Raw genomic sequence first — 13,598 nt, 5'->3', positions numbered from 1 at the left:
CTCAGCTTCTTCTCCACCTGTTCAGCTTTTCATTTGAGTCTTTTCAAGTTGTTCAGCTGTCTCTACCTTGTGAGGTGGCTTTATGTACTCTTTCCCCAACAAACAACAACAGAACAATGCTGCACCAATGCCACCTGTCCTACCAGGCAGAATCGCAAAAAAGTACCTATATAGCACAAACACACACACACACACACACACACAAAATCACATTTTTTTTTACTTGACAACGTAATCCTGCCATGCTGCTGTCTGTGATTTATGAGACCCAGTTAAAAGGATGTGGGTTCCGTCTTCCCCTCACCTCTCGGTCTCTGTTCCTCGCTCTCTTCATATCTCCAAGAGTTGTGGGTGTGCGCGTGTTTGTGTGTGCGAGCGAGCATGTGTATGTTGTGAGTAGGGGTTGTATCTATACCAAGCAAAGGGTGAATCAAGTCCCTTCAGTCCCTTGTGATTTCTAACCAAAAGCTCTTTGACCAAAACACTGCAGTGGTCATCACTCAGCTGCTCAGCATACTGTACATGTGAACACACATGCAGGCCAGCACAAGCCAATGAAAGCATGCACACCAGGGTGTTTCTGTGCATCGTATATATATATATATGAAGATAACAAGTAAAAGATTGATGTCTCGTTTGAAATGTTTGTTGTTTGTTATCTGTATTTTCTCCCCTCACTCCCGACACTGCCTGAGCCTGGTTATGGCTCTCTTCGTGTTAAAAAGAATTTTTCCTGCCTGCTGTTGTAGGATTGCTGGATTATCATTCACTCTGTCTTTTTCAGGGGCTCCACCTTACTATAAAAAGATTGTTAATGTGAACTGCCATGTAGACTAAATAACACTGAACATAAGTGAATTTTACAAGTGCATGCATGATATAGTAAATAAATGATTCCACCACCTTCTTGCACTTTATTTGAACATGAAAAAAAACCCCCAAAGTTACCATTTTTTTATGATTATTTTAATAGCAGAAACAAAGACTAACCAAAAGATCTAATAATATGCCCTCTACTTTATTTTAGTGACATCGTATTATATTCCTAAGCTCAAGTATTATTTGTCAAAGGCCTCACTCACACAGGCGACTGCCTGGCAACCACCAGTCGCTAGGGAAAAATGAGCATTCCCCAACAGGTTGTGAGTGGTTGCTGGTGGTCACTGTGAAATTGATTGCTAAGTTCCGGTCATGCAGGCCTAAAGATTGGTCACTGACCCCATGGTAACCACCAGTCACTAGGGAAAAATGTTTATTGCCTGACTGGTTGCCGAGGGTTTGCTTGAAGTTGTTAGCAACATATACAATGCTACACTGAAAACCTCCTTGCCATTGCCACAGTCACGCACAGATTATATGGTAAATACCAGCTTGCCTGCAAACACTAACCAACCACTCGCTTAGCAGTTGTGAGACTGTGAAGAGTGCGACCTGAAACTGAAGAGTGTTCGTCTTTAAAGTAGAAGTTGCGCCTTCTGAATCATGCTGGCTTTAGCTGTAAGGTACAATCTTTGGGCTGAAGGTGAACGATCTCTGTTCATGGACTGAGTCAGGAGGTGAAGATGGCACTGCTGGGATCAATACGGTTGCAAATGAGTATCTAATATAATCGATTAGTGTCTGAGTATTAATTTTTCTTTTTAAGCCTTAGAATAACCAAGATGCTTTTATAATGCTCCTGTTCCAACAGATTTAAAAGGTAAAGGAATAACTCCAGGCAAACACACACATACTGACTTGTGGTTCCGTGGCTTACCTCTTTCTTGAACAGAGGTGATTATTAAGGATATTTATTCTTAAATTAAATAACTAAACAATACACATAAAATGTGCACAAGTGTAACATCAACAAATGGACCTCCTTTACTTTTTACTTAGTCTTGAGGGACTGTGATATCAGGAGCCAATTATGTCACATACTTTCTTCTCTATTAGTGTATGTATGACTGTCAGCTTTTTTATCCTTTGTAGACAAAGCAACTTTAACAATCTCTATTATGAGGTGGTGGCAGCATACGTCACAAGAGTTTCCTTAGAAGTTTCCTTGATTATGGCAAAATCAGAAACGGTTATTTTTGTCATCTTATATTTGTTGAACTTTAATAACTCCTTGAAAGTAATGTTTTTCCAAATAGCTTAATTGATTTTTCTATTGTTGTTGACCAAAGGTCCTTTTATCTTGCCTCACAATAAGGAAAACCCACAACAGCCTGGAGTTCTTGCATACTTTCAGGGAAACGCAAAGCTTGCATTGAGAATCACTGTGAAACACAATGCAGCACATATGTGGAAGCCAACCTTGTAATTGAAAATAAAATTTGAATCCTTGCCTCAACCTTTCTTGTCTGTGAAGCTCCCAGAACTTGTATTTCATCATTACATGGATCCACTTGGATAGTCCTACCTAAGAGTTCCTAATGCAAATATGTGATTCATGATGCACCAAAACTAAACACATTTCAAAGGCTCTTCAGTATTTTAGAATTTATGTTAAGATTTTTCTTTTAGTACTTAAATGGACTAACTCGTGATTAATTATCTGATTGTTAAGTATGCTCCTTTCAGATCCCTAAGATCCTCTATCTCTGGTCTCTTAAATGTTACCTAGAATAGAACTAATGCTGGGCTCAAACGACAGGAGTTTTAAAATCCCATTCAGTTAAGAAATCAGGTTGCATCATGCACACAAAAGGGGAAACTTCAGAGAATTTCTTTCTCAGATCTAAATCATGTACATGCTACAAGATTTGGAGATAATAGCTCAACACACACTGCAGGATATTATTAAAATTAATGTGCGAGAGGGACCTCAACTGATTTAAAGTGAAAGCAATATTTTACAGGGAAAAAACCAAACACTACAGGCTGAATGATTCTGGAAAAGAAAATGGTTGGGAGACATAAATATCTGACAACAGTGGTATGCTAGCAAACATTAGCTTCGTGTACTAAAACATCATCATCCGCTACTCAAGGACTACTGCTGGTAAGGGTTTTCGATCGGCAACTGCATTTAAAAGCCTTCCGTCTAGCTCAACTGTCAAGCTCACTGGTATGCTAACCTGTTTTGAAATCTGTATGTTAAACTGATTCACTTCTGTGTGTTCAGGAAAACTGAACACACTGACAACAAAGAGGAGTTAAGGAGCCAAAACTCAACACCAAGCCATAGACTTCCACCTTGTCGATTAGTGAGATGCCTGTGATCGTCTATGAAGAAATTACCTGATGCCACAAAAGTGCCAGAGGACTAAATCAGCAAAGGTTTATGCCTTCACCCGTGGAGTCAAGCTTTGTCGCAAAAAGATATCCTGTTAGGGATTTTTGAAAAAGTGCCTCAGGGCGATGGTTCGTCCATGTGAGCGTCTGTGGGGGAAAACTGAGCCTTGGAGTTCTTCCTGCTAGAGTATTTCAAGGTGGCGCGCTAAACACTGTTTACGTTTTGCATTAAAAACCTTATTTACCCTGCCAGCTGTTAGTCTGCTTATCCTTGGGCACACTTATATCACCACCATGTGACTTCTCCTTGTGTAGATGATCATGACTTTTAACTGTCAAAACAAAGTTTGTTGAGAGAGGTCTACTAATGTTTTTGAAGCTATTATTATTATAACAACATATCATTTGGGGCAGCACAATGGAGTTACTTTGTTCTGTCTGTGCTTGCATAGATTTCCTTCATCTAGTCCCATTTTCTTCTCACAGGCCAAAGACAAACTGGTTAGCTTAACTTATGACTCTAAATCGGTAAAGATGTGATGCATGTGGTTGTCTGTGTAAGACCTAGAAGGAATGGCAGCTTGTCTAGTGAGTACCCTGCCTTTCACCCAATGTCAGCTGCAACTAATGTGTGACCGTAAGCAGGATAACTGGATAAGAAAATGGATGGACCAATTATCATTATTATTATTATCACATCTAGAAAGTTCAGGGCTCCTAAGCATGTCCAAAAACAGCTTAATGGTAGATAATTTGACTTTAATATTCTCTTAGTGTCATCTGGAAAACTTAATGACAAAGACTGAAGAATAATAGTTCAGAAGTGCAATATCTGATCAAACTTTTTCAAATAACAATAACATCTGTTAGTTCAAGACCTCGTTTTAGGGTAAAATTCTTTTTGTTTTTTGAAAATGTTTATGCTTCAGAGATGTGCTGAGGCTGTTTTTTAAATAAACAACTAAAGTAGAAAAACAAATAATGCCTTGGGAGCCGTCTGTACTCTCACAAGTGTAGCGCCGGAATGCACAGTGAATCTTAATAACAAATCCTAATCATTCAAGTCCATTCCAACATAAAAGTTTCTGATTATTAAAATGACCCGGTGACTGATGCCTTAAAGTTAGGGCAGTATCACTGAATACGATTGTAATTGTCTACATTTATATAAATATAAATCAGCAAGAATAATTCAAATCTCTGCTTCAACATGCACATTTTACCTGGTGAAAGAAAAAACAGGAAGTTATAAAGGGGACACTATTTTCCCCCAGGAACCCCTAGCAGGTTAATTCAGCTCTGGTTTGATGTTTTGTTAAGCTATACACATACATGTTCCCTCCTGCTGCGGTCTGTCACAACTGCACAATCAATCTCATCCTTCCATACTGATGCACTCAACGCATACACGTTTCTGCCCTCGCGCACACATCTTTAGCCTGGAGACACATAAATTCATAATAAGGTCTTAAGGCAGCCATCCACAGCAACATAAGCACATTTAGAGGAATCTAAGCAGCAGGATACACACTGTAGAAATGTGTGTTTGCGTGGGTGTGCCTGTGTGTGTGTGCCAGGAGTGCGATGTGGCTTTGGCAACAGCCAATCTGCCCAGGCTGTTAGTCACGATGCCGTGACACCCCCAGTTCCCAGGCACTGCACGGGTCATTAAGGCACAGCAGCACAGCCGGAGGATGACCACACACACATGAACAGACAAAGGCACACTGATCCATAAGCTCACAGACACTCAAATGTGACTTACTAGAAAGAAGCAGTACTGCTTCGTTGCTACCAGGGTGGTTAAAGGGGACACAGAGAGAGAGATATGGCACGCTGTCCACATAAATGCACATTACTTTCTGCTACTTTCCACAGGGGGAGCCAGTGTAGCCTGAGCCAGCCAAATGGGAATCATCGATTCAATTGCTTAATTAAATCCTGAGCCCCCAAAGGCCCAGAAGACTCAGGAGGAGGCTAATTGAGAAGATGGGATCCTCGTTGCAACCTCTGTGTGGCTGTGCATCCTGACCCTTGCCACTGCATCTCACTCGACCCAAGCGAGACAGCATGGGGACAGAGCCCACGATACGATCTCCAGCCAAAGTCGAGTTAGAGCAAGAGAGGTCAGAGCCACTATAATCAATAAAACGAGAGTGGATTCGAGTTGATTTCTGCTTTCTTCAACTAAAATTTAAACTAGACTTGGGGAAGAAACAGGATTAATAGTCGTGAACAGTTAGTGGGATCTCCATGCAGACCCCCAAGAGAGTGCTTATTTACTATAGCAAGAGGAAAAAGGCATTTTCATTAACCTTCTTTTTGGACCTTAATTGCACTGATCTATAGGTGCAATAAAAGAAGCTGCGAAATAATCATTGTCCCAGGGATAGTTGAGTGGTCACCAAAGTGGGATGCTCCCCACCTAGAGGGGAAAGTTGTTTCTGTTAAGGGCATTGAAGGAGGAGGGAACATTTTAAATGGCTTTTAATTAAATTTTAATCAAGAGATAATTTTCCCTTCCCCAAACCATTTAGAAGAAAGAGACGGATAGAGCTGAGTACAAGGCGAAAGAAGGAGTGCCATGGCCATGATAGATTGGATGTTTAAACCCTGCAGAGAGCCCATCACTGGTGTCTTATTAAAATTTAATCGATCAATTGATTCTCAATGAAGCTGCCAGAACTTAGGGGAAGGAAGAAAAAAAAGATGAAGCTACTATAAAGGTGAAGTTCCTTAATTTGGCTTCATTCTACTCACCTATGCACACCCTCTAATAGAAAGTCTCTAGGGGGAAACTTCTTGTCAGTATTGTTGCTTTTACACAGTGTTTCTCAAAATGCAGGGTGTGCCCCACTGATGGGGCATGGCACCAGCACTTAATGTTTTTTTTTAAAATTATATATCTATACAGAACATGAAGCACACAAATGAAAACAAAGCCTAATCGAGGCTATCATTTTGATGTTTATTGCACAAAGATTCATAATGGATGCTTTATTGTTAGTGACTGACAGAAATTGTGGGGTGTAGGCTGTAACTGTTTTTGCCTTGGAAAAGGAGCACAGCAGAATAACTTTGAGAAACACTGTTGCAACATCGGGTCAAAATGACAAAGGACTTTTTTTCAATTTTTTTGCTCTTAGATTGAACACAATTAATGCTGCAGTTCTCCGAAGCTCACATATTATTGTTGACAATGCGACTGCCTCCTCTACAGCCAGCACCTTCACTTGGCCACCAAAAGAGACCCGACCTTTAAACAAAGCCCGGTACTCAATACAACTTTATTACTTTATTGACTTCACTGGCTTAGCAGTGCCAGTGCTGCACAGTAGACATTTTATCCTGAATGTCAGACTACTGATGTCATGGTTCCCGGGAAACTGGACCCATCTTCATGAAACCACAGAGCCATGTAATCATCTAACCCCTCTCTGCTCTTTATGAGATGCTTGATGAGATGGGCAGGCTGCATTCTTGCCTGAAGCCTGACCACAACATTACATTTTCCTCACTGATGTGCTGCGATATAAGAAAACCCCACCAGTAATCACATTATCATATTTATGCAGCATCTGTGTGACTTAGAGTGGAGGAGTGACTAGCTGCGAGTTGAATGCTGCATTGGATTACTTTTCATCTGAGTGTTTCATGCTGTTACGACTCGCTATTACTATTATCACCTACTTTGCTAGGCAGGATAGCGGCAGAGCAGCATATAAAGTCAAAATGTCACGGGAGTTTTAGTGGGTAGAAAGAGGTTTTGAGGGGGAGTGTGGTAAGAGGCTTCAGTGCACAGGACAGAGTGTGTTGCTGACATGGTGTGTGACGAGGGGCATCGCGCTGACCCATGCTCATGAATAAGACATGGACTGAAAGGGCCACTGGGGCGCCCACTGTCCATTTGCCATTTGCACGCTTGGCCAAAGCCATGGAGGACGACTGGTGAGGGAGCGCTGTAAGGAGTCTCTAGGAATACAGCGCTGGGATACAGAGTACACAGAGAAGGGATACAGAGTACACAGAGAAGACTCCTGCGTGCAGCTGTGCAGTTTGTGAATTGAGGTTTTGAGGTCTACCACATTACCATAATTAATAAGTGGCTTGCCAAAAACATGTCAATTTAATTTGTATTTTTAAGGGAAAGCATCTGGGATTGTGATTAGTATCATTCTGTTTCTCCACGCAACTCTCCCCCCTGCGCTGTAGTTCACGGCTGTAGCACAAAGTGCTCCGAGTTCCCGATCAGTGTGTTAGGCTGGTGACAGCAGACTCAGAGATGCAATAAAAGTAGAGAAACTGCTGCAAGGCAAGATTTAGTAATGCAGTGCATTACATTGTCTGTGCTTACTTTGGATACAGATATTTGCCTTAATCATTCTCAAAGTTGGCCTTGAGCACACAATTTGATGTTCTTTAATGATTTTCAATAACAACCAACGTCTCGCAGTCACACAATTTGTGAGTTCAATATGAAGGCAGATGGCAGAGGGGGCTGCATGGATATCTTGAATGTTGAGGTAGCTTTGGAAATTTGAATAACATCCTAATTATTATAGTTAGTATGTTGCTTTACGTCAGACTGTCAAGCCAGAAATGGTTAATTACTTTCACCAGAAATACACCCAACCTTACCCCCCATGGGAGGTCAAGCTAGCATCGATCCACCACCATCCTCGGGGGTGTTGCCTTTTTTTTTTCTCCTTTTTCTCTTTTTCATCTCCTTTTCCACCCGACCAAGGCAGATGGGAATCAATAGAAAATCAAGGAAACAGCTAGAAAATAAGTTGGTCGTGAAATGTTCCAGACTGAACTTTTACTTCAAAAGGAACTTCTGAAACACGAGGAGAGACAGGCACATCAGTCACAAGAACTTTGAAGCCTGGGCCTTGTGGATGTGAAGCAGCAAATTGAGGTGAAGAGTCAGAAGGAGGATGCCGGCTGCTCAGATGGAGGATAAGAGGTCAAAAACACTACAGATGAATGGGACAAATAAGTGCTCTGCTGTTAACACAACCTGACACCTGTACAGAAAGGCTAATCCTTGTTCAATGTGGTTGTTTCTATTTGCTGGAAAAGGGCTATCAAAGAGGTTTGAGGGCTCTAGACTAGCAGTTTTGACTTATAATGGATACAATAAGGCAAAAACAAGCATCTCTCTTCTTGGAAATATAACAGCAATCGTGACAATCTTGTTTTACAGCAGCAATAGACCTGCCTTCCCTCCTTAAGGCTTGCTTAAATGTAAACAGCTTTAACTGGATGACACGGCCTCTAACCTCCCAGCCCTTGTGTCTCCTTGCTCTCACTTTTAAAGTACCTTCCAACTGAAAAAAAATGTGCTTTTCAGGAGGTAGCAGGATAGTTCAAGTGAGCTGTTAACCACTGACCTTGTGGCTACCAGTGCCAGTTAGTAGGATGACATGTCTAATCCAACTACACTTGGCCAAACAAATTAGGTAATAAAAGGGCAAAGAACTCAGAGGGCTGCAAGCCGAAGCCACAATAGCTTTTGTCGGACATTCAATTTTTCATTGCCATCACACCCACACTGCAGTGGAGATGCTAGAGAAGCAGCTGGGGCCTCATACTAAAATATATCTAGTATAATGAAGCGCTGAAGTGTGATGGAAGACCATTTTTAGAAAATCTAAGACTCACTGTGTCTGTCTAGTCAAGCTTACAGAACAATAAGCTCATGAGCCTGCAAATCAAACAACCCACAGTTCACTAAACTGCCAAGCTTTAACCCATACATACAAAAAAATAAATAAATTTGACATCATGTGCAAACAGTTGATGGCAAAACTACAATTCAAGTCTTTGAGCTGATCTAGGAAACATTCACTGCCTTCACTCTCCTACAACACAAGATGACATGAGGCTAAATGACAGAGATACCCATTAGCAAGTGTTAGGCATTCATTATGTAACAGATGCGTATTTAATGAGATCGCACTACATGTCTGTTACACACTCAAGGAGGAGTTGTACAAAATGGGTGCTCGTGTCAAAGAGCCTTCAATTAGCGCTGAGCAGAAAAAAAAAACATCTAGAAGACCGGGGTGCTTGCTCAGCAGGGCTCTGGAAAGATAGCAGCAAACAAACAGCTGAAAAAAAGAGAGAAAGAAACTAAGGTGATAATTGTGAACAAGTTGAAGACAGGGCAAGAGCTGTCAGAGGATTCATGGAGGAGGTGAAGGTGCAAGACAATCGGAGGTCCGTGCCCTGTAGGAGGCCGAACTTTGGCACAGTGAGTAATTAAATGTGATAAAAGTAGACTAATCTAAGTGTGGATTGTAACGGAAGAAGGAAGTGGCTGAGAACAGATTAAAGCATGGAGTCACACAGGTGGGGAGTAGGGACAGGTAGCGGTGTTGGAGATGTGGTGTGGTAATTGGCTGGCAGGCAGCTAGACAGTTTGGTGTGTGTGTGTGTGTGTTTGTCAGATTGTGTGTGCAATAAGGGAGACAGGATTGATCATCAGATTTGTTCATTCCCGTGGAAAGGCTGGAGGCAGGACAGGGTACCAAGGGTCAGAAGAATTGGGCTTTTCTAAGTCCGTTCAAGGGAGAACAAAGGTAAACAAGGGAGACTTGGAGCAAGAGAGGCAGAAAAAGTGGTAGAGAGAGTGTGGAGATGAAACGCAAGGAGGGAAAGAAGCCAAGAGAACATAGAGAGAAAAAGAAACACTGACTCATGGGAGGATTATGAACCAAAAGCAGAGGAGAAAAAAAATAAGAAAAACTCATTTACAGAAGCCAGTCAGAGGCATCTTCAAAGTTTTGGAGTTGATCACAGAATTTTAAGTTGGGCAGATAGATTCCAGCTAAATCACTCTGAATACTGGTTCACCAAGAGAGCACGATATCTCTATTCAGACGGCAAAGGCAGTGGAGGCAGTTTATGTACTTGCAAACACTATATGTCCTAGCCCAGCTCACCCCAATCTTTCCTGTTTAAATTATAACTCTGAATAGTTCAGCACTACTTTGACATGTTTAACAGAGAAGGCAGGAAACTTGTCAAGTTCTTTTTCTTGGGCTTTCCCCTGGAGGGGCAGATGAATTGAAGAGCAGCAATTGTCACGGCTGGCGGAGGGAGCCGTGTGGTGTGGAGGAAAAGGAGGACCCAAGATGCAGCAAACTGATGATACGAGTGATGTTTTATTTACAAAGGTGGCGGTGACAAAAACAGGCAACGAGGTATGAGTACTTTACAAACGGAAACCTAAACTGGGAGAAACTAAATAGCAAACCTGAGACCGTACAAAGGGGGTGCGGGGCAGAGGGACGCAGAGACAGGACACCATGGAACGCAGATGAATGCAGAGATACGCAGAAATACACGGATGAGTGCAGACGAGCCGACGAGGAGCACAGGCAGACACCAACTATAAATACACACACCAGGTAATGAGGAAATGGCACACAGGAGGGGACACAGCTGGAACTTAATGGGCATAACGAGACACAGACCTACAAAGTAAAACAGGAAATCTAGAACCCGAACCGGACACAAGGGGGGAGGACACAGAATAACTAGAACAGAGGGAAATAGTCACAAAACACAAAACGCTGGGTCAACGACCCAGGACCATGACAGTACCCCCCCTCCAAGGGCTGGCTCCAGACAGCCCAAAACAAAAACAGACGACCAACCCAGGGCGGGCGGCGGGGGCCCAGGACGGAGGGACCAACACAAGCTCCAGCGAACCGAGAGAATTGTCCAAAACAAAAACACACATGCTGGAGCACGAGAACAAAACACAGTTCAGGAGGCCGGCCCGGAGGCTGACAACTCAGAAGTCCAGGACAGTTCATCTTCTGAGGCCGGCCACGTCGGCGACGTAGATCCATAAGCCGACCGAGCGGAAGGCAGCGGTGGCGGAGTGGAGGCAGTTCAGGGGGCCGACCGTGCACACGGCAGCGGCGGCGACGGGGAAACCGTTCAGGCGGCCGACCGTGCGGACAGCAACGGCGGCGACGAGGAAACCGTTCAGGCGGCCGACCATGCGGACAGCAATGGCGACGATGACACAAGTCTGGAGGCCGACCGCGCGGAAGGCAGCGGCGGCGTCTAGGAGGTCGTCCATATTGACGATGACGCTCCACCAGCGGCCTGGTAGATGACCGCCGATGTCGAGGCGGCAGTTCGGGACCCGAAGGTGGCGTGGCCGTCGCAGCACCAGACGAGACCGAAGCAGCGGCTGGTCCAGGCGCGGCTGAAGCTGAAGCGGAGGCCGGACCAGGCGCGGCTGAAGCAGAGGCCGGACCAGGCGCGGCTGAAGCAGAGGCCGGACCAGGCGCGGCTGAAGCAGAGGCCGGACCAGGCGAGGCTGAAGCAGAGGCCGGACCAGGCGAGGCAGATGACGAGGCTGAAGCAGAGGCCGGACCAGGCGAGGCAGATGACGAGGCTGCAGCCGGGCCAGGCGAGGCAGATGACGAGGCTGCAGCCGGGCCAGGCGAGGCAGATGACGATGCTGCAGCCGGGCCAGGCGAGGCAGATGACGATGCTGCACCGGGCGAGGATGAAGGCTCGGAGGCTGCAGCTGGCGAGGATGATGAGGCTGCAGCAGGCGACGGCGTGGAAGCCGGAGACTGTAGCGCTGCAGGCGTGGAAGAAGCTGCTGCTGCCCGTGGCGTGGATGAAGCTGCAGCTGGCGAGGATGATGAGGCTGCAGTTGGCAGCTGGACGGGCTCCTCGGGCCCTCCAGCTGACGAGGCAGGAGGCTGGCTAGGTTCTCCTGAACCTCCAGCTGACGAGTCTTGAGGCTGGACGGGCTCCTCGGGCCCCCCAGCTGACGAGTCTTGAGGCTGGACGGGCTCCTCGGGCCATCCAGCTGGCGAGACAGGAAGCTGGGCGGGCTCCTCGGGCCCCCCAGCAGGCGAAGCAGGAGGCTGGACGGGCTCCTCAGGCCCCCCAGCAGGCGAAGCGGGAGGCTGGACGGGCTCCTCGGGCCCCCCAGCGAAAACAGTCTCTGGACCAGTGGGCACCGGGGCCCCTGGAACACACAGGTCAGAACCAGCAGGCGCACGGGCCTCTGGCAGGCACAGTTCAGAACCAGCAGGCGCACGGGCCTCTGGCAGGCACGGGTCAGAACCAGCAGGCACACGGGCCTCTGGCAGGTACGGGTCAGAACCAGCAGGCACACGGGCCTCTGGCAAACACAAGGCAGACTGCAGCTGCACAGAGCATTGACCCAGCTCGGGCAGCGACAGCCGGATACAGTCCTCAGCTGGCTTCTTAATCTCCAGGGGTCCAGAGTCGGCCGGGGGCTGGGACCCAGCCTCTGGGGAGGCCCTGGAGTGTGTCACAGTCTCTGGGCTGGCCAGCTTTTGAGGACTGATTACAATATTATGTGGTGTGTCTCTCTGCTTGACATGAACAGGTGAAAAATAGTTCTTTCCGGGTTGGATGGACTTAACTTGTTGTGCAGGAGGAGTTGGTGACAACGATGGCTGAATAGGTGATAATAAGGCGGATGAGTCTCTTGTCAACTGAGCTATGGATTGTAACCAAGTGTCTAATAGGTCTGGCTGTGACTGTAATGGGGGTGACGGTTGAGTGGCTAACTGAGCTAGTGGCTGCTGGGCAGCTAACTGAGCTACCGGCAGGGCAGCCGACTCAAAAAACACAGCCCCGGAATAAACAGACACACAGTCCAAAACAGAAAAAGGGTCCTTTTCACTCACCACAGCTGGCAGTTCCAAAGTCCTAGTCTTCGGCTGTGGGGTGATGCGCCGACGGCGCGATCGTCACTTCCTCCCGGGCAAAACCTCCGGCGGGCCGGGCAAAACCTCCGGCGGGCCGGGCAAAACCTCCGGCGGGCCGGGCAAAATCTTCGCCGCCGGGCTGAGTTGGGAAGCGGTAGCGGCTGGTGGGTGAAGGTGCAGTTCGTTGAGTATGAAGTCCTGTGCGAGCGGGTGAAGAGAGTCCAGCAGCCAGGAGTGAGCAGAGATGAGCTGCTGTAGCCTGGCTTCTACAGCGCGGAGACACTCTTCCCCCTCATGCTCGAGCCATAGGTTAACCAACCTGGAAACAGAGTCAATTAGTTCCTCCCGAAGCTCCTCGGGAGGTGCGGATGCCGCTGGGTCCATGTTTGGTCGGCTCGTACTGTCACGGCTGGCGGAGGGAGCCGTGTGGTGTGGAGGAAAAGGAGGACCCAAGATGCAGCAAACTGATGATACGAGTGATGTTTTATTTACAAAGGTGGCGGTGACAAAAACAGGCAACGAGGTATGAGTACTTTACAAACGGAAACCTAAACTGGGAGAAACTAAATAGCAAACCTGAGACCGTACAAAGGGGGTGCGGGGCAGAGGGACGCAGAGACAGGACACCATGGAACGCAGATGAATGCAGAGATACGCAGA

At 46.1% G+C, this 13,598-nt stretch overlaps 1 protein-coding gene across 1 annotated transcript in view; it reads right to left on the bottom strand.

Annotated features, from left to right (window-relative positions):
* iglon5 (IgLON family member 5) overlaps positions 1-13,322 on the bottom strand; it is a 53,334-nt gene extending 40,012 nt beyond the window's left edge. Inside the window, exons 1-3 of the mRNA XM_085364904.1 lie at positions 13,044-13,322; positions 12,414-12,683; positions 11,218-11,452 (exon numbers count right to left, since the gene is read on the bottom strand). Coding sequence (XP_085221030.1) covers positions 11,218-11,452; positions 12,414-12,683; positions 13,044-13,322 — 784 coding nt within the window. The remainder of the gene's footprint in view (positions 1-11,217; positions 11,453-12,413; positions 12,684-13,043) is intronic.
* Between the last annotated feature and the right edge of the window lie 276 nt (positions 13,323-13,598).

The sequence above is a fragment of the Diplotaxodon limnothrissa genome, linkage group LG11, assembly GCF_057381915.1.
Source record: "Diplotaxodon limnothrissa isolate DT_005_m linkage group LG11, D_limnothrissa_male_GT1.1, whole genome shotgun sequence".
Taxonomy (NCBI): Eukaryota; Metazoa; Chordata; class Actinopteri; order Cichliformes; family Cichlidae; genus Diplotaxodon; species Diplotaxodon limnothrissa.
This window is presented reverse-complemented; position numbering and strand designations above follow the sequence as displayed.